This window comes from Microcebus murinus, chromosome X (genome assembly GCF_040939455.1).
Source record: "Microcebus murinus isolate Inina chromosome X, M.murinus_Inina_mat1.0, whole genome shotgun sequence".
Taxonomy (NCBI): domain Eukaryota; kingdom Metazoa; phylum Chordata; class Mammalia; order Primates; family Cheirogaleidae; genus Microcebus; species Microcebus murinus.
This window is the reverse complement of record NC_134136.1, coordinates 30,167,397-30,188,638: the sequence shown is the minus strand read 5'-3', so window position 1 is coordinate 30,188,638 and position 21,242 is coordinate 30,167,397. Positions and strand designations below refer to the sequence as shown.

Genomic DNA, 21,242 nt, shown 5'->3' with positions numbered 1-21,242 from the left:
ATGCAGTTCTCACAGTAATGCTAGGAGGTAGGTAATACTATTATTCCCATTTTACAGATGAGGATTTGAGGCCATGGGATGTTAAATTATTTGTCCGATGTCAACAGTATTTAGTGGATCTAAGATACAAACCCAGGTAGTCTGACACCATAGCCTGGGTTCCTTTACCATTATAAAATACTGCTATTGTGGCCTGCTAATGATAATAGCTAAGAATTATAGAGCACTTATTATATGCCAGGCATTCTTCTAATCACCTTACATACGACCTCTTTTAATCCTGACAACAACCCCAGGAGGTATGTACTATTAGTAGTATTTAATAGACAAAGAAACTGAAACACAAGAATCCTTAAATTCACTTACTCCAAAGTCACACAGGCGGTTATTTTGTGGAGTTGGAATTTGATCCTAGGTAGTTTAACACCACAGCCTTGCACTTAACCACTTCATCACACAGGGGAAGCAGGGGCATCTGCAGGCCATAGGATGGTGAAGAAAGAGAATTGGGCTGAGATATAGGAGCAGGCATCAGTGGATTAGGGGATAAGGAACCATGAGAGCCTGGGATACCCTACTTGCATGGCCCTCCAAAACACCTGTGAGTCCTGAGCTGACTCTGATCTCACCTTTATTTTTTTGTTGTTGTTGTCTCTGGGAATGAGATAATAAAAATATTACCACTACCTGCTATATTTCCTAAAATTTTCTTTGCCAAACTGCCAGGCTGTAGTATCACAGCATTTTCTTTTTTCCCCCAGATTCTTAAGAAATCTCCCAAACTCCCTTTGGGTAGTTTCTAAAAGATTTTAGGCAGTGGCTCACGCCTGTAATCCTAGCATTCTGGGAGGCCAAGGCGGGCGGATTGCTCGAGGTCAGGAGTTTGAAACCAGCCCGAGCAAAAGCCGGACCCCCCTCTGTACTAAAAATAGAAAGAAATAATTGGCCAAATAAAAATATATAGAAAAAATTAGCCAGGCACGGTGGCACATACCTGTAGTCCCAGCTACAGGCTGAGGCAGAAGGATCTCTTGAGCCCAGGAGTTTGAGGTTGCTGTGAGCTAGGCTGATGCCACGGCACTCTAGCCTGGGCAACAGAGTGAGACTCTGTCTCAAAATAAAAGAAATAAAAAAATGTTCTATTCTGTAGTCCAATCTAGCACACAGCCTTGCTCCATTCAAAGATTAGCTAGGCTACTTTCTATATCTTCCTCAAAGGCCATTAATAAAAATGTTGAACAGGATGGCACCAAGAATAGAGCCTTATTACATGGGGAATGTATTGAGGTGACATTCAGCCATTCATTCCCAGTCTGGATGCAGTGCTTGTCAGTATGGACAACGGTGCCAGGGGAGTGGTCGTAGGCAGGGGGTGAAGAAGAACGTAGGTTTGCTTGCCCCTTTTCCTTGTCCTCCTCTATTTTATCCAGATCTCCTGGTATATGCCTATCAACTCCCAGTCCCCACTCCAAGATGGACCTTGAGAGAAAACAGGGCATTTGACAATGAGCAGCTTCTGACTGATAAAAGGGGGAGGCAAGGTGAATGCCTATGGCCAACTCTCAGGCAGGCAACTGAACAGCTTTTGGGGGTGACTAGTGAAAAGATGGAAGTTGTCAATAAAGAAAGGAGATCATCATCATCTTTCCTTCTAGAAAAAATAAAAAGGAAAGGAGATCATACAATGCTTGCAGCCCATCTACCTTGTGCAAATGTGAAGATCAACGACTCTGCCATCCTACAAATTCTTTTTAAAATTTGTAAAAAGTCCTATTGCCTTAAAAATTCTAACAGACTTGTAGTGGGATCTGGGCTCTGTTTCTACATTAGGATACAGCGCCTTGGGACAAGGAAAGATGGCAGTGCCTCGTGTGTCAAGGTGAGCAAGCAGATCAGTCACCATCACAGTCTGCAGCCAGTACTGGCTGCATTTCCTAGGAGAATCCTTGGGAAGAAGATTGTAGCTGCAACATAAGCTAAGGGGGACCCCTGAGGAAACATCTAGGTTTCAAGAGACACACTTAGTCTGGTTTACCGATTTACAGGGTTAAAGAGAAATGTGTAAAATGAAAGTTAATCCCTGAGGCTGAATCTTTTCATTGCCTTTTTCAAAAGATGGGGGTCTGCAGGGGTCTCGCTATGTTGCCCAGGCTGATCTTGAACTTCTGAGCTCGAGGGATCCTCCCACCTCAGCCACCAGAGTAGCTGGGATTACACAGAAAATGGGGAAGGGTATGGAGTCTTTGCGTGGGCTTACATTCTGACGTTTTTATCTGTAGGAAAAAGAGTGCTTTCTTAGAAAATGACTCAGCAGGGGGAAGTCTTGTCTCTACCTTTGTCAGGCTCTGGCCTTTGGGGTCCCTGTGAGGAAGACTCCCCATCCTTCATTATCAAGTTTAACCGTGTGATCCTGAGTCTCCTCTGCCTCAGAGGACAGGAGACACTAAAGACACTCTTCCTGGCCAGTCTCTTTGTCCTTCCTGTCTCTGCCAGCTCCAGCATCTCTCCTCTTCCATGCAAGCCCCTCTCCCTGTGCTGAACATCTCCACAGACCTTTAGGTATGTCATTCCTTTACATTTGGAAGGGATGCCTGGTGACCTGTCTGCTCAACCCAGCCCCAGCTAGAGTCTCAGTGGCTCCAGTAGTGTTGAGAAAGGTTCTTTCAGAGCTGGACTCAAGATAGTAGTGTCAGAGGTCCCAAGCAAATGAAGGGCGGGGACAGTTGGGGGTGGGGGGTTAGGGAGAGCAGCAGGGAACCAGATAGCATGCTGCTGAGAAGAAGAAGAAAAAAAAGACCTTGGTTTAAGTCAGGAAACAAAAAAAGGGAACTGAGTGGCTGTGAAAGGGTGGGGTTTGCTTAGACTGTCCTTCCTCTCTGGACTGTAAGAATATGTCTCCAGGGCCAGTGTCTGCTGAGATCGAGTCCCACCTTCCAAGTCCTGGCATCTCAATGCACCTGGGAAGCTACCTGCATTAAGTCAGGACTGAGGTGGGTCTGGGGGATGGCAGGGGCTGGGCAGCAGCAGCAATATACCTTTCTTGGGACCCCCTAAAGGCCAGAGAGAAAGCATGGCTGGTGCCATGTAGCTGCTGGCGGAGGAGGCTGACTGAGGGTGGGAGTGTCATCGGCACAAGGCCCTGGCAGTCTCTCCTGGTGATCAGAAGGGCTGCAGGGGTCCGTTCTGATGAGGGCCGTGGGGGGATCAGGAAGAGACAAAAGTGACATGAGGTGACCATCTGAAAAGGTAGCAAATGTTAGAAAGGGGCAGCCCTGCAAAATTTGGTGGAACAGTAACATTGCAGGTGGCAGTAGGATAAAAACAAGCCCTTTGCTCAAATATGGCTTGAAGACTCAAAATGGACACTTATGTCAATGAGGCCCTTAGAAGAAGAAATTCTAAGAGGGAGATTCTCTGAGAACACGGTAAAAGCTCACGTGCCACATTCGGCAGTTGACTCGTGTGAGCTGGGAGAAGGCGCTGGCTAAACCGGGGTGTAGGCTACCTACGTGGGCTGCATCAGGCCAAATGTTGCCAGGGGCAGAGCTGGCTTGTCAGAAGGACTGTGCCGAGGCTGTGCCAACCTCGTGGTAATAGTGGGTAAGAGCCGGGGCCGAGAGAAAGCAGCCTCTGCCTCGGCCCAGGCAGCGTAGCCAACCCCTGAGGTCGTGGCACAGGTTTCTCCTCTTACCATTGCCTTCCATGTGCACACCTTGCTTCTCTCTCGTCTTCATTATGTCTCCTCTCCTTTCCTCTCCTCTCCTCCTTCGTCTCCCCTTCCTCCTCCTTTCTCTACCTGTATCCCCTCTTCTTTATACTGTCCTCTGTTTTGTTCATTACCATGTCCCCCGACACTGAGTGAGCACTGAATAAATAATTGCTGAATTGCATTGCATTTTTCTTGCCCCTTTCTTCTCTTCCCCTGCTCTCTTCCCTTTCCCTGTCCTCCTCCCTACTTGCCCAGTACCTTCCCCATAAGGTATATGTGAGCAGGAAATGTGTAAATAAATGTAAAGCTGTTAAAACATGCCTGGCAATAGTAAGTGCTATATCTCAGCCATTGCTGTTATTATTATTATTTTTGTCTCAGCCCTGCCAATGTCCCCCAGAAGGCCTATCTAGAGCAAATGGTGTAGCATTTAGAATAAAAGGGATTGGTGACCCTGATCAAGACATCCTTGGATGCATTGCCAGCACTCCAAATGAAATCCCAGGGCAGCAGCAAAGCTCAGAGGCTGGGGGGTCAACACAGCTCAGGGGGCGTCCTCTTAGCTGTTAGTTGTGTATTATTTTTGCTCCTTGCCTCATTTTGCATGGCAAGTCCCTGAAGCAAGAGTGCTATAGCCTCTCTGGAGCCTCAGTTATTTGATAAAACAATGTCACTCTCCAAATAAGCCACAAAATGCAAATACTGATGGAAATCTAAAGCATTACACTAAACAGTGTCCTTTAAGGCTTACCCTATCTACTCTATTCTGATTCCTTTTATATTCAGACTATTTAAACTCCTTGCTTGGGTGAAAGTTTAAATTCCCATTGATTATGACTATTGATGTTTTTGTTTAGAATCTTTTGTAAACTTCTTTCGGTGAGAACTGGCATAACTTTCCATCCACTTTTAAGGTACTGGTGCAATTTTCAATTATCACTATGATTTGTTATTTCCATTCGAGCGAATTTCCTATAGTTTCCTTTCAGTGGACTAGACCCATATCAGGAAGTGACTTAGGTATAAGGGGAAGATATGGCCTTTAAAAACCAAAGTTTGGGTGTTCTCCAAAGAGTCATCAGCTACCTGCAGCTTTCCCCCCAGTGATCTCATTGCTGAGATGTGATTGCTAAAACCCTGAAAATAAGGGAGAGCTAGGATTTTCAGGGAGGAAGTACACAACCAGAAGCTAGAAAAGAGGCCTTGACCTATTTCACTCCAAAGCTACTTGGTTATGCATGAAGCCCTTTGGGCAGGGGAAGGAGGAGGGAGAACTCTTATGGGCACCCAGAAACAATTGGGCCACGTGTGACTTTCAGTTTCTATGGAGATTCATGTGCAGTGCCTGACGGTGATCTGAGAGCATTGGAAACCTAGAAGCCTTACTCCAAAGCTCTTCTCCCCACTCTTTGAAATCCCCCACCAGATGTCCTTAGAATTATATCGGTTATTTGAACCTCAGGGAGAAGCTCATATCACCCACTGCTCTGTCTCCCAGAAGTGAAAATAATCTATAGTCTATTAGCTCAGTCCTAGAAGAAGGACATTCCAGAGAGTCAAGAGAAGTTAAATTTTATATAAATTGGATGTTGGATCTTGGAACTCCAGTGAGTTCAAGATCATTGACTCAGTGAAAAAACAGATTTGTCTGCAATAAAATCAGAGTTAAAAAATTATTAAAGGTGAGTGTAGTGGCTCATGCCTGTAATCCTAGCACTCTGGGAGGCTGAGGCGGGAGGATCACTTGATGTCAGGAGTTCGAGACCATCCTGAGCAAGAGCGAGACCCCATCTCTACTAAAACTAGAAAAATTAGCCAGGCGTGGTGGCATTTGCCTGTAGTCCCAGCTACTCGGAAGGCTGAGACAGGAGGATCACTTGAGCCCAGGAGTTTGAGGTTTCTGTGAGCTAGGCTGACACCATGGCACTCTAGCCCAGGTGACAGAGTGAGACTCTGTGCCAAAAATGAATACATAAATAAGTTATTAGAAATGGAGCATAAAAGAGATAAGGATGTGGGAAAAGATAAGGATTGGTTATAAGCTCTAGAAAATTGCTATTTGATGCTACAATTGATACATTTCTGGAGACTATTTTGGGTATATATGTGTATATATATATATCAGAATGTGAAATGCACATACTTTCTGAGTCAGTAAATGAGGCTTATATAGAGATCCTAATAATATGGGAAATAAACAAGGATAATACTAAATAAAAACCTTAGTTCTAATCTGTACCCCCATAATATGCCAAAATAAAAAAAATTAAAAAAAAATAAATTTAAAAAACCTTAAAAAAAAAAAAGAACCTTAGTTCTTTTTTGGATAATGGTATGTTGGATGGATGGATGGATGGATAGATAATGTTAAGAACAATAAGCAAACTAACTATATGTACAGTATGATCTCAAATATGATAAGACACATGCACAGAAAAAGGTGAGAAAGAAATATGCCAAAATATTAATGCCTCTAAATAACCTTAAAATTGATGTTTTTCTTTTTAATATTCCTGTACTTGAAACCTTTTCTATAATGAGTATGTGTTATTTTATTTTGGTTTTTTGAGATTGGGGAGGGATCTCTCTATGTTGCCCAGGCTGCCCTCAAACTTCTGGGCTCAAAAGATCCTCTTGCTTCAGTCGTTTGAGTAGCTGGGACTACAGGCCCATGCCACCACACTCAGGGGCACGTGTTATTTTGATATCAACTGAAAAATAAAATAAAATGTTTAAACCAGGAAAAACAAAAATTAAATTGAAAAAAGGAGGCCAAAGAACATACCAGTCCACAGTGAAAGACAAGACACCTCAACAGTCACCCTCAGGACAGAGGGACAATACTGAAAATATAACCACTGGTCTGACACTGACTAAATTCGCAGATTAGCTATCTGGCTCTCCATTCATCATCACTTGGCCAGAATCTATTGTCTCTAGTGCAGGGCAGAAGAGATGATGAATCACAGAGACCTAGAAGTCGCCAAAACCACAGAAGAAAAATGTAAAATATTAGCAACATGAAATGCCATGAAAGAACCAGAGCCCTAAGATGTCTTGGAAGACTACAGCAAATGACAATTTCCCTGGTTAGCACACAGCCAGAAAACTGATTTGGGCTGAAAATGTTCACCACAAATTTGGTCATCTGTAGTGCTGACCATAAAGCTTAGCATAAAATAATTAGATTTAATTGGAACTCAAACAGAGCTTCTTGGGAACTTAACAAGATTAATTAGGTTGTTTTGTTACTATGGTTGTGATATTTTTAAAGAAGACTTCTTCTGCTCCCAAGGCCAAGGAATTCTCAATCAAAATCTCAATCAGAGCCTGAAGGATGCTTCTTGGGACTGGGAAGAGATTTTTGCTAGGCCAAATTTAGCCCATCAGTTATATTCTCCTACTGGAGACAGTTGATGACCAGATTTCATAGTGAAGCGTCAGGAAAATGGGACTGAAAAGGGAACAAGGACTAACACAAAGTGCATAGTCCCACAGATAAGCTGGACCTGGGTTTGCCACTTCATCTAAGTAACTGAGAATTCATTCAGAGAGCAAATAACTACGACCACATGTACAAAAATGTTTATTGCAGCATTGCTTATCATTGAAAACAACCTAAGTGTCCATCAACAGGAGAATAGATAAATAAATGGGGATGATTAATCACATAGAATACTTTATGTATATAAAAATGAATTAAAATGTATGAACTAGAACTACCCAGATAAATAAACCATAACAGATTTTATTGAAGGAGAAAAAAATGAGTTGCTGAAGTATATGTATCACTTACATATAAAAATTTAAAATATTTAGGCCAGGCATGGTGGCTCACGCCTGTAATCCTAGCACTCTGGGAGGCTGAGGCAGGAGGATCGCTCAAGGTCAGGAGTTTGAGACCACCCTGAGCAAGAGGGAGCCCCGTCTCTACTAAAAAATAGAAAGAAATTAGCTGGACAACTAAAAATATATAGAAAAAAATTAGCCAGGCATGGTGGTGCATGCCTGTAGTCCCAGCTACTCAGGAGGCAGAATATCCAAGAAGCAGTCATTTTTCTTTGTTTCCCCTTTAAAGTACTACTTAATTTGCCAGCAAGATTCTGGCCATTCCCTTTCTCTCCCTAGGGGCATGGACGGGAACTACTGCTGCTCTCACTACTGGCTACCTGTCAGGCATTTGACATGCGTTATTTCATTTATTCCTCACAACAAACAGATGAGAAACTGAGACTCGTAGAGGTTATGTAACTTATCCAAACTCACCCATCTTTCACCCTTGCTATATCATCTATAGCCCTTGCTGTTTCTGTGCTACTTCATTGCCTCCCAGAGTTTGGTTTTTGTTTGTTTTTTTTTTCTTTTTTTTTTTTGGTCTTTGATGAGATATGATGCCACCTACTTCATTTGGGGCCCTGTCATTCCCATGGCTATCATCAAAGAGCAGTTGGGACAGAGTCCTCTGAATCTTCTAAGAATGCTCAGCAAGAGAGGAAATGGTGGTAAATACAGGGGATAAGAGAGAATTCAAGATCCTGGGGCACTTTCCTCTGCAATATTCCTCCAGCCTGGTATGGAGGATCTGTCCCTGGTAACTGTCAACTGTATGTTTTCCCCACATGAAGACTCTTCTTAGTCTCACCAAGTTTTGTTACATTTTCCTTCTTTAAATCCTCCCCAAAGAAATTCTAACTGGTGGATTCCTGGAGTTACTTGTTTCCTTTTCAAGATGTTTCAATGTTGATGGAATGAAAGCAGGGTTTAGGTTGGACACCCACTCTTCTCTGCCTCTTGTGTTGTTATTGCTCATTGTGAATATAAAACTTTGAATATACTTTCTTTTATAGTATGAAACATTTCAAATAGAAACTACAGAGAATGACATTACATTCATGGACTCACCACTTAATTCTACAGAATTCTAACATTGTGCTATAATTACTTTACATAATTTTTAGGACTAAAATACTACTGATGTAGAGAAAACCTCGTTATGTACTCCACAATCTTAATCCCCTCTCTCCTTAGAGGTAGCCAATATCTTGAATTTGGTATTTATCATTCCTAGCCATGTTTTTATATTATTACTAGATATGTATCTATAAAAGATATACAGCATTGGTTTAATTTTTTTTTTTTTTTGAGACAGTCTCACTTTGTTGCCCAGGCTAGAGTGAGTGCCATGGCATCAGCCTAGCTCACAGCAACCTCAAACTCCTGGGCTCAAGCAATCCTCCTGCCTCAGCCTCCCGAGTAGCTGGGACTACAGGTGTATGTCACCATGCCCGGCTAATTTTTTCTATATATTTTTAGCTGTCCAATTAACTTCTTTCTATTTTTAGTAGAGATGGGGTCTCACTCTTGCTCAGGCTGGTCTCCAACTCCTGAGCTCAAACGATCCACCTGCCTTGGCCTCCCAGAGTGCTAGGATTACAGGCGTGAGCCACCGCGCCCCGCCTGAGTGGTTACTTCTAACTAGCATCTCATGAACTCTTCCCGGTCATAGGCAGGCTGTGTAGTTTCCTGAATTTTGCTCTGGTGTTGTCCTTAATAGTATTTTATCTTATGATCAAAGATAGGAGCCAAACATGGTTTAGCTTACTGATTCTGCAAATGCTATTTCTATTAATTCCTTGGCATAGTGCAGTTTGTATGATGGCTGAACTCTTATTAATAAGCTTCCTCTTTCTGAATTCTGCTGCTCCATAGGGGGCTGGGAGGCTGCAAAAGTGACCATGTGAAAAATCCTTGCATTTGTAGTTTAATGAAGAGAACATTATAACACCAAAACTCTATATTTTAAATGAAGAGCTATGTGTCTTCCTATTATTTCTCCTCCCCCTTTTATTTTTTTCTCCATGTGAACAACTGTTTGTGTGTGTGTGTGTGTTTGTGTGTCACATTCATGTCACTTCCGTTTTCACCCCCCTCACCCCCTGAGTGAGGTGCAGGATCAGCCCTCATCGTGCATATTTTGTGGTCAAATTGACTTTTGTAGGCTGCTGAAATTGTTAGAAAAAAAATGTGGGGCCTTTCCCAATAAGTACCCACAGAGGCACTACCCTCTAACTACTCTTTAACTCAGAGATATCCATCACACACTAGCCTTCTAGACAACACAAAGACGGATGCCTCTCCCTTCATGTCATTGGTCAATGGACCAGTGATGCCTAAAGAAGAAGAACTACCACACTTCCAGGCTGTGTGAATCTGGACTGGAACACAAGGAGTAAGAGAAAAAACAGTCAAAGATGGTGCTGCCACACCATGGAAATCCTGGTGTTCCTCCAACTCAATGATCTAGAGGTGGAGGCCATTTCACCCCTTGCTCAGAGGGGCGAAGGCTAGTAAGAGGCTTACTTACTTCCTCATACTCAGACCAGCACTGAATCCTAGCCCAACACACACACTCGACAGAGAGGAAGCCTTATTCTTGTACAAACTGGATTTCTTCTAAAAAAGCAAAAGACCAGAGACAGCTTTCAGAAGGATTTGTCTTATCGGAAATAAGAGCAGAGGCCAAGATTGAAGCAGATGCTGGGTCTGAGCAGAGAGTGTATCCACTGAGAGCTTACTCGGTGTGCTTTACTCAATTAAATGAAGGACATCTCGACGTGGTTTATTGGGCTGCTTCCGATCCCATTGACTGGTAATACTATTCAGTTTGTTTAGGGTTTTGTTTTGTCTTGTGTAATTTGAGTCTTTGATTGTGAAGAGCTATTTAATTGTAATTCACCATGAGAACAAATGTGATGTTATTAAAGGGATCTCAAGGAGTTGGCAGTTCCTGAGAATTGAGTACTTTTACTTGGTTGCCACCACTAGGTAAACGAATAACTGTAATATTAAAAGGAATCTCTTGGCCAGGTGCAGTGGCTCATGCCTGTAATCCTAGCACTCTGGGAGGCCGAGGCAGGAGGATTGCTCAAGGTCAGGAGTTCAAAACCAGCCTGAGCGAGACCCCGTCTCTACTAGAAATAGAAAGAAATTAATTGGCCTACTAAAAATATATAGAAAAAATTAGCCAGGCATGGTGGCACATGCCTATGGTCCCAGCTACTCGGGAGGCTGAGGCAGGAGGATTGCTTGAGCCCAGGAGTTGGAGGTTGCTGTGAGCTAGGCTGATGCCATGGCACTCTAGCCTAGGCAACAGAGTGAAACTCTGACTCAATAAATAAATAAATAAATAAATAAATAAATAAATAAATAAATGGAATCTGTTTGGGGCTTGAGCTGAAAATGAATGTTGGGACTAATTGGTTATAAACTCTCATCAGTTTGTTATTCCCCTGAGAGACCAGTTAAAGCAGGAAATCAGGGAAGAGAGCCATGTGGCAGGGTATGGGGAAAGGTTTGCACCTTTGCCCAATTTTCTCAAAGGATCATTTACAAAATATTGAACTAATCTACCACCAGAAGATAGTGGCATACACATGGTAGATAAGAGGCAAAATGATCATTCTGAGTGTCCCTGGTGTTCCTTTAATCTATTTTTGTCTCCCCAGTATGATAATAGAACCTTTTACACCACAGGAAAGAGCAAAATAACAGTGTAGATAGCTCCCAGGCTTTGATAAAAACCACTCCCTTGCTTTCCTAGTGAGCAATAAGCTATGCTTGAAAAGTAGAAAAAACTGCTATTTATCCTGCCTCCGTAGAAGCAAAAGCATAAGGCGTTTAGTTTAAAAAAATAAATCCCACCACCCCATAGGAAAAAACTCCGCCTCTAACAAAACTTGAGGAGAGGACTGGTGATTTTTCGTTACTTTCTCAGTGCTCCATTTTTATGATTGTATTTGTTTTCACATTGTGTGTGTGTGTGTGTGTGTGTGTGTGTGTGTGTGTAATGGGAATAGCTATGTTGCTCAGGCTGGTCTCCAACTCCTGGGCTCAAGTGATCCTCCCACTTCAGCCTCCTGGGTAGCTGGGACTACAGGAACTCACTCCTATGCCTGGCTTATTTTCACTTTATCTTTCTAATGAAAGTTTGGAATTAGTAATAATATAAGATTGTGTATAAAATTGTAGGTGAATAACTGATATGAAATGTTGCTTGGTGTAAATAAAAAAGCCAATGGTGGCCAGGCGAGGTGGCTCATGCCTGTAATCCTAGCACTCTGGAAGGCTGAGGCGGGCAGTTTGCTGAAGGTCAGGAGTTCGAAACCAGCCTGAGCAAGAGCGAGACCCCATCTCTATTTAAAAAAAAAACAAAAAACTAGAAAGAAATTAATTGGCCAACTAAAAATATATAGAAAAAATTAGCCGGGCATGGTGGTGCATGCCTGTAGTCCCAGCTACTCGGGAGGCTGAGGCAGGAGGATCACTTGAGCCCAGGAGTTCGAGGTTGCTGTGAGCTAGGCTGACGCCACAGCACTCTAGCCCAGGCAACAAAGTGAGACTCTGTTTCAAAAATTAAAAAAAGCCAATGGTGACTTTCTGGAACTTTCTTTGCCTCTCTGTATTTCAGTTACTTAGCTGAATCTGTCTGGAGTATTGTAAGTTTGGGGAGGCTCAATAAGTTACTCTTCATAAATGAACAGAGCTGGCGTCTATAGCAATAAGAAAGTTGGGGACTCACTTTGCTTTCCGTGTGAAAAAAGTAAAGAAAGTTGGGGAAAAGGTCGAAAAACAACTACTCCCTCCACTTCTAAAAATTGTATTCTCAACTTTAGAACAAAGCTCCTATCCTTTGTAGCTCAGCCAGTGGGTGATGGGCAAAATCAGCTGGGCGGCAGTTGTGTGAGTCCAAAACTGCAGGTGCAGCCTCCGTATCCTTATTCGACCCCTTGGTTACAGACCCCAGTGGGAGAATGTTTGAAGAATTACATTCACAAGTCTAGGAAACTGGGAACTGAAAGCCCAATATCTGTCTCAGTGGAGTTCTAGCACCTGCATTATCCCTTCTGGGGATATCAGGGTCAATAGCTGTGCAGAGACTTTTGCTGTGCACAGACGCTACATGTATCATAAGAGGGTGAATAGTGTAGAGCTGCCTCTACACATTACTGAGCACACATGTACATGCCATTTGACATCTAGAACATTCTATTGCCTTACCCAAGAACCCAGTTTACGTGAGCTTGCAACGTAGAACTAATGCCCCCCAATTCAGTGTGCATCCATTATACCTGAAAACTGATAGAGCTGGGGACTGTGGAAGGAGGATGTCAAGGTAGGAAGAAGGTTCTTTGTCAGCTTTGCACATTTTTATTCCATTTGCAACTAGGTAGCTAGGCTGAGGGGGAACCAGGAGCGATGAGGATTAATGTGCTGGGGCCTTAACAACGTTCATTCTCAACAGCACACAAGCAACCTCCTGAAAGAAGCAGGTATGGCTGCGGTGATACTGGAGAGCATCTTCCTGAAACGATCCCAGCAGAAAAAGAAAACATCACCTCTAAACTTCAAGAAGCGCCTTTTTCTCTTGACCGTGCACAAGCTTTCCTACTATGAGTATGACTTTGAACGTGGGGTAAGTTTCTCCACTGTCAAACTTGAGTTTAAGATTTTAAGTTGTAGGCCTTAGATCTTCCCTTAGGAGAGAGGTCCATCTTCCTTGGTAGGAGGACGGACGTGGAACGGACTTAAGTATATCCAAACTCAGCAAAATATTTCCTAGCCCAGAACTAGCTACAACCACGCTGAGGCAAAAATTCAAAGGTGCTTAGAAGCCACAGGGAAAATCTTACTATGGAATCTTGCAATTGATGAGCACTCATTAAATGATTGTTAAAAATAAAATCTGAGAGTTGGGAATTGCTCCCTTATTTCTTATGACAAAGGCACATACAGTTATTTACTCTTCCATAATATTTGTCCTCCATTTGGTTGCCAAAGAAGGTTAGATTTATACATATGGAAGGTCCCCCCTGCAAATGACAGGTCCTTATACAGAATGTGGGTGCTACCTCACTACATTGAATGCTTAGATAACAAAATCTAATCACCTGATTACTTAATCACTCAATATTTCTCCATTTTCTTCTGCATTCTCTTTCTCAGAGAAGAGGCAGTAAGAAGGGCTCAATAGATGTTGAGAAGATCACCTGCGTTGAAACAGTGGTTCCTGAAAAAAATCCTCCCCCTGAAAGACAGATTCCGGTAAGAAGAGACCAATGTCAGAGAGAGGGAGGGGCGGATTTTCAGAAATTTGGAACAGTTAAATTCTCTGTAAATAAACTGCTGTTGCTGTGCAATGGGACACACAGTCAAGCTCCCTTATACAAGTCTTCATTCTACCACATATTGGTTCCATAATCTCAGCCTCTTTCCTCCATATGCAGAACATCTCACTTAACCTGGAAAATTGGTTAACACCGGCCGGGCGCGGTGGCTCACGCCTGTAATCCTAGCACTCTGGGAGGCCGAGGTGGGAGGATCGCTCAAGGTCAGGAGTTCAAGACCAGCCTGAGCAAGAGTGAGACCCTGTCTCTACTAAAAAAATAGAAAGAAATTAATTGGCCAACTAAAAATATATATAGAAAAAATTAGCCGACATGGTGGTGCATGCCTGTAGTCCCAGCTACTCGGGAGGCTGAGGCAGGAAGATCGCTTGAGCCCCAGGAGTTTGAGGTTGCTGTTGCCACGGCACTCTAGCCTGGGTAACAGAGTGAGACTCTGTCTCAAAAAGAAAGAAAAGAAAAGAAAATTGGTTAACAGCAATTTTAAAATGATGCCGTATCAAGTTTTCAAAGTGGTCAAAGATGATTGCTTTCACTCCCTCAGTTACCAAGATCAGAGTTAGAGGTTTGAGTTAAGTCTGAATGCCAGAATCCTAGAGCTCTGAGTCACATGAGATTCTGTAGTATCTCATTGTTTATTCTCTTCTTACTTTCCAGAGCCTCTCTAGGGCATAAAACCTACTGACTTTTCAGTTGATTTTTCAAAAAATATAATTTTTTTCATATTTCCCTGATTACAAGAGTATTGCATATTTATTACAGAAACTATATTATATAGATTTTAAGAGCACAGAAAAGAAGATAAAAATGATGAATAATTCCATTTTTCAGTTAAAACAACTATTAACATCATGGTGTATATAGACTTATAGATGTTTTTCTTCACTAGCAACACAAACATACACACACATATATATTATATATTTAAAACATAGAATCATACTACACATCTTGCTTTGTAACTTACGTTTTCAATTTAACAATATATGGGTACATTCAAGAAACAGTTCCAAAAAATAATAATAAAAAAGAAAAGTGAATATCATTTAAAATTTTAAAATAAAAATAAAAAAATAAACAATATATGGGAAACTTTCCCCCATGACAATATATACTCTTTATTTATTTATTTTTGAGACAGAGTCTCGCTTTGTTGTCCAAGCTAGAGTGAGTGCCGTGGCGTCAGCCTAGCTCACAGCAACCTCAAACTCCTGGGCTCAAGTGATCCTTCTGCCTCAGCCTTCCGAGTAGCTGGGACTACAGGCATGCGCCACCATGCCCGGCTAATTTTTTCTATATATATCAGTTGGCCAATTTCTTTCTATTTATGGTAGAGACCAGGGTCTCGCTCTTGCTCAGGCTGATTTCGAACTCCTGACCTCGAGCAATCCACCCGTCTCGGCCTCCTAGAGAGCTAGGATTACAGGCATGAGCCACCTCGCCTGGCCAATATATACTCTTTAATAATATGATTTTAATGACTGCATGGTATTCCCTATTGTGGATGTATTGTAATTTTTTTTTTTTTTTTTTGAGCCAGAGTCTCGATTTGTTGTCCAGGCTAGAGTGAGTGCCGTGGCGTCAGCCTAGCTCACAGCAACCTCAAACTCCTGGGCTCAAGCGATCCTTCTGCCTCAGCCTCCCAAGTAGCTGGGACTACAGGCATGCGCCACCATGCCTGGCTAATTTTTTTAAATATATATTAGTTGGCCAATTAATTTCTTTCTATTTATAGTAGAGACGGGGTCTCGCTCTTGCTCAGGCTGGTTTTGAACTCCTGACCTTGAGCAATCCGCCCGCCTTGGCCTCCCAGAGAGCTAGGATTACAGGCGTGAGCCACCGCACCCGGCCTATTGTAATTTGTTTAGCTCATCTCCTATTACTGCACATCTGTTTATTTCTAATTACTTGACAATATAAACTATGTTGAAAAAAACAACTTTGTATATATCTTTGTGTACTTTTCTTATTCTTTTCCTTATAATAAATTCCTAGAGGTACGATTTTGTTCTTCTCTTTATGAAATCTGTGCACTTGGGTTATTTTTATCTTTTATTGTATTTTATTTTGTAGAAGTGGAATTTGAATTTCATACACTCCTATAAGCTATATACAAGAGTATTTATTTCAATACATTCTTTCCAACACTGGATATTTTAAATATTAATTAGATAGCCAAGAAAAATAGCATTTCATTGCTGATTTATTTTGCAATTTTTTGTGTTCATAAGGTTGGTCTATTGCTTCTCTCTTTCTTCTTTCTTTCTTTCTTTCTTTCTTTCTTTCTTTCTTTCTTTCTTTCTTTCTTTCTTTCTTTCTTTCAGACAGAGTCTTGCTCTGTCGCCTGGGCTAGAGTGCCATGGCATCAGCCTAGCTCGCAGCAATCTCCAATTCCTGAGCTTATGCAATCCTTCTGCCTCAGCCTCCATAGTAGCTGAGACTACAGGCGAGTGCCACCCCACCCGGCTAATTTTTCTAGTTTTTGTAGAGATGGGGTCTGGCTCTTGCTCAGGCTGGTCTTGAACTCCTGACCTCAAGTGATCCTCCCACCTTGGCCTCCCAGAGTGCCAGGATTACAAGAGTAAGCCACTGTGCCCGGCCTCATTTATATTTTTCATTTGTGAATTGCTTGTTAATTTTTTTTTTTGCTCACTTTTCTTTTTTTTTTTATTTCAGCATATTATGGGGATACAAATGTTAAGGTTATGTATATTGCCCATGCCCCCCTCCCCCCTCGAGTCAGAGCTTCAAGCATGACCATCCCCCAAACGTTGCACATCTCACTCAGTGTGTTTGTATATACCCATTCCTTCCTCCCCCCTCCCACCTGCCCGACACCTGATGAATATTATTCCTATATGTCCACTTAGGTGTTGATCCGTTAATATCAATTTGCTGGTGAGTACATGTGGTGCTTATTTTTCCATTCTTGAGATACTTCACTTAGTAGAATGGGTTCCAGCTCTGTCCAGGAAAATCTATTCACATATTTACCTTATTCCTAGTACTTTTAAAAAGATCTTGATATAAGAATATTAATCCTTCAACTGTAATGTGTGTCAAAAATATTTTCCCAGTTTATCATTTATCTTTGAATTTCATTTATGGTGTCTTTTTTGTCATACAGGGTTTTAAAATCTATGTCATCAAATTAGTTCACCTTTTTCTTACTAGTTCTAACCTTTACCATCATATTAGAAAAGCCTTGCCTCTCATAAGATTATATAAATAGTCACTTATATTTGTTCTCAGTTATTCATAGTTTCATTTTTATGTTAAGCTTTTGAATCCATCTGGAATTTACTTTGATGTATGCTGTGAAATAGCTACCTAACTCTTCTCCTCCCGCCAATATTAGTGGTTAAATATTTGTCCCAGCATCAATTATTGAGAAACCTTTTTTTTTCCCAAATGATGTGAAATACTTGAGGCATTCTCAAGTGAGTATGTGCTGGGCCCTATGGATATGTGTCCCTATTGGGTTATAAGGAGTAATCCCTAAGGATCGGTGTTGTCTGTGCAGGAGAAACTTCTGAAGCCACAGCAAAAGACTCCCAACTAAAGAAATCTAGAAAAGAGCAATGCATCAATCAATAACCATGCTTTCTTTCTTTCTTTCTTTTTTTTTTTTTTTGAGACAGAGTCTCGCTTTGTTGTCCAGGCTAGAGTGAGTGCCGTGGCGTCAGCCTAGCTCACAGCAACCTCAAACTCCCGGGCTCAAGTGATCCTCCTGCCTCAGCCTCCCGAGTTGCTGGGACTACAGCCATGGGCCACCATGCCCGGCTAATTTTTTCTATATATTTTCAGTTGTCCAGCTAATTTCTTTCGATTTTTAGTAGAGATGGGGTATCACTCTTGCCCAGGCTGGTCTCGAACTCCTGACCTTGAGCAATCCGCCCGCCTCAGCCTCCCAGAGACCTAGGATTACAGGCATGAGCCACTGCACATGGCCCCAATAACCATGCTTTCTTATTACATTACAGAGAAGGGGTGAAGAATCCAGTGAAATGGAGCAGATTTCAATCATCGAAAGATTCCCTTATCCCTTCCAGGTGAGTTATTTTCTCTCATCAACTCTCGAAAGGACCCTGTATTGCAATCACTAGGGATAGGGTGCAGGGCAGAGGGAGGGATACTAGGTCTCAGTGAATAGAATTTTTTTTTTTTTTTTTTTTTGAGACAGAGTCTCGCTTGTTGCCCAGGCTAGAGTGAGTGCCGTGGCGTCAGCCTAGCTCACAGCAACCTCAAACTCCTGGGCTCAAGCAATCCTGCTGCCTCAGCCTCCCGAGTAGCTGGGACTACAGGCATGCGCCACCATGCCCGGCTAATTTTCTATATATATTAGTTGGCCAATTAATTTCTTTCTATTTATAGTAGAGACGGGGTCTCGATCTTGCTCAGGCTGGTTTCGAACTCCTGACCTCGAGCAATCCGCCCGCCTCAGCCTCCCAGAGTGCTAGGATTACAGGCGTGAGCCACCGCGCCCGGCTCAGTGAATAGAATTTTAAGTAGACAAGGACAATGACCCAAGAAATGAGACTACCCAGAGCTGAGAATATTTGCTTTTCTATTTTCCCAATCTAATAATCATTTCATTTAGTCCCTGTACTTCACAAAGAATATATAGTGGCACCAATTCCATTACAGTGTGACTTGTCTGTGATAATTGCATTGAGAAAGATGCTCTGCTTGTTGAGTGAGCATTTCACTTCCTTCTAGGTCTGATTATCTGTCTAATGGTGGTCATGTGGGTTGAAAAAACAGAAAAGGGGAGGTAAGGAGTGATATTAGGAAGTTCAGTATGGGGAAGGCTTATTAGACTTACACTAAACTTAAATTCTATTCTAGTCTGGAATAGTTGAAATGTCACATAGGCATCTGTTCGGTAGGTGCAGTGTAAGTCATAAAGGAGAGCAAGAGCTACAGATTCGCTCTTCAATCTGGCTTCCCTACATCCTTAGAACGCTATAGGCCACATGTTGTGAATATAGCAGCCTCTGCAACAGTGAAAGCCAGAAAAGGAAGTGGAAAGTCTCAGGGGAGGGGGCTTTCTGTCATGGATTTATGAGCACAGCAAGACTAACAAGCAAAGAGAAAAATGCAAAAGGATCTTGTTCATGTCCCTGACTGTATCAAGGTTATAAAACCTGTGGAGGAGGGGTGTTGTAGACATAGCTTTTACTACCATTGCCTTTCAACAAGATGACATTGTTTGGCTGCCCTAGTGGACAATGCTGAACAGCAGATAATTCAAAATTAATTTATATTTGACTTTAGAATCCATTATATGATGTCTATTAACTCTGTGAGGGTTGGAACCACATTTTATTTATTCATGCATCTTCACAACACTTTATGATGTCTTGTATATGGTAGATGTTCAAAAAGTACTGACTGATTTGATGATAATGCTTAATATATACCTTACTTTTCGAAGTAGGTTTGTGGTTTCAAATGTGGTTTATTTTGGCTAATATTGGTGAAGGGCCACCACTGGATGGTGGGGGGTGGGGAATTAGCCATGAATTAAAATTTTGTTCCATATTATTCAAGTGAATAACCACATATACTAATCAAGACTTAAGTTATATTGATCATCACTTCAATTCTCTCCTATACAAACTCAAAGTTTAATAATAAGACAATAAACTATCCTTTCTTGGATCAACAAAAATCCTATCTCCACCAAGGAGAGAGGAAAACATTATGAGCTAAGTTTACACACAAATTAAAACATAAGTCAAGAGAACCTAAGAGTATTAAAAAAGCTAAGAGCTTCTAAGTCCCACATTCCTGGATATTAATAGCTCAGGAATTCTTCAGGTCATTAACAGAAGCTGAGCACCACTGCTGACTGAAGACTCTGCCTTTCTTTTTTTTTTAATTTCAAAATATTACTGAGGTATAAATACTTTTTGGTTATGTTTATCAATTTTGTTATGCTTGAGTCAGGGTTATAAGTGTGCCTGTCACCTAAATAGTGTTCATTGTACCCGTTAGGTAGATTTTCACCCATCCCCTCCTCCCCCCTTCCCCCTGCTTGATTTCCATTGAGTTTTACTTCCCCCTGTGCACATGTGTGTTCATTGGTTAGTTCCAATTTAATAGCCAGTACACGTGGTGTTTATTTTTCCATTCTTTAGATACTTCACTTAGGATAAGGGTCTCCAGTTCCATCCAAATTATTGCAAAAGGCCTTAATTCATCCTTCTTCATGGAGGAGTAGTATTCCATAGTAAACGTATACCACATTTTGTTAATACATTCATGAATTGATGGGCACTTGGGTTGATTCTATTAAAAAGTCCAAAAACAATAGATGCTGGCATGTATACAGAGAGAAAGGAACACTTCTATGCTGTTGGTGGGACTGCAAATTAGTACACCTTCTATGGAAAACAGTATGGAGATTCCTCAAAGAACTAAAAGTAGACCTACCATTTGATCCAGCAATCCCACTACTGGGTATCTACCCAAAGGGAAAAAAAAAGTCATTTTATCAAAAAGACACCTGCCTTTCTTTGTCTTCCACAATGAATAGGCAAAGTTGTACCTTAAGATTAGTTGCTTCAAGGTCTTTCTTCTTTTTTCTGAATCCTAACTGCTAAAGTCTGTATGTCCATTGCCTCAGGTTGTATATGATGAAGGGCCTCTGTATGTCTTCTCTCCAACTGAAGAACTGAGGAAGCGTTGGATTCACCAGCTCAAAAATGGTGAGAATTATTTGGAAAATAAACTAGTTGCCAAAGAAAGAAGGAAAGGAAGGAAGAAGAAGAGAAGAAAGAGAAGAGGGAGAGAGAAAGAAGACAGAGAAGAGAGGGAAGAAGGGAGAAAGAAGAAAGGGAAAGAGGAAAGAATGGTAGAGAGAGAGGAAGAAAGAATAGATGGAAGGGGAGAAAAAAGAGGGGAGGAGGGAGAAGGAAGGAAGGAAGAAAAGAAGATAGGGAGGGAAAGAAGAGACAGAAAGAGAAAGAGAGAGGAAGAAAAAAAGAAAGAAAAAGATTTTATTTTGCCTCAATATTAGTGATATGATTGAGTTTAGTATTCTAGCATATGAATAAAAGGTGTCATATTAGACTAAGGGTTTCAACACGGTTCTACTACTATCTCTCTAGTGAAATTTTGTAATGTGGGCACCTCCATTTCCCTATTTATAAAAAAAAGTCTCATTCTTTATACTGATTACTAGGGTGGTGTGTCTTTCAATGGTTATGCAATATTTAGAATCCGAAGTATGAAATACCTAGCTCCAAAAAATTAAATCAATGATGTGTGAGAGTGCTTGATGCCAGTCAGAGAACCTATTTTTCAATCTCTCTTCTACCATTTGCAAACTGGGTGACTTTTGACAA

General features: G+C 41.6%; 1 protein-coding gene across 1 annotated transcript in view; it reads left to right on the top strand.

Moving 5' to 3' along the window:
- The first annotated feature begins 2,852 nt into the window (after positions 1 to 2,852).
- The window catches only part of BTK (Bruton tyrosine kinase), a 37,951-nt gene continuing 19,561 nt past the window's right edge, over positions 2,853 to 21,242 (top strand). Inside the window, exons 1-5 of the mRNA XM_075999201.1 lie at positions 2,853 to 2,990; positions 13,011 to 13,181; positions 13,712 to 13,810; positions 17,874 to 17,942; positions 20,522 to 20,603. Coding sequence (XP_075855316.1) covers positions 13,041 to 13,181; positions 13,712 to 13,810; positions 17,874 to 17,942; positions 20,522 to 20,603 — 391 coding nt within the window. The 5' untranslated portion in view covers positions 2,853 to 2,990; positions 13,011 to 13,040. The remainder of the gene's footprint in view (positions 2,991 to 13,010; positions 13,182 to 13,711; positions 13,811 to 17,873; positions 17,943 to 20,521; positions 20,604 to 21,242) is intronic.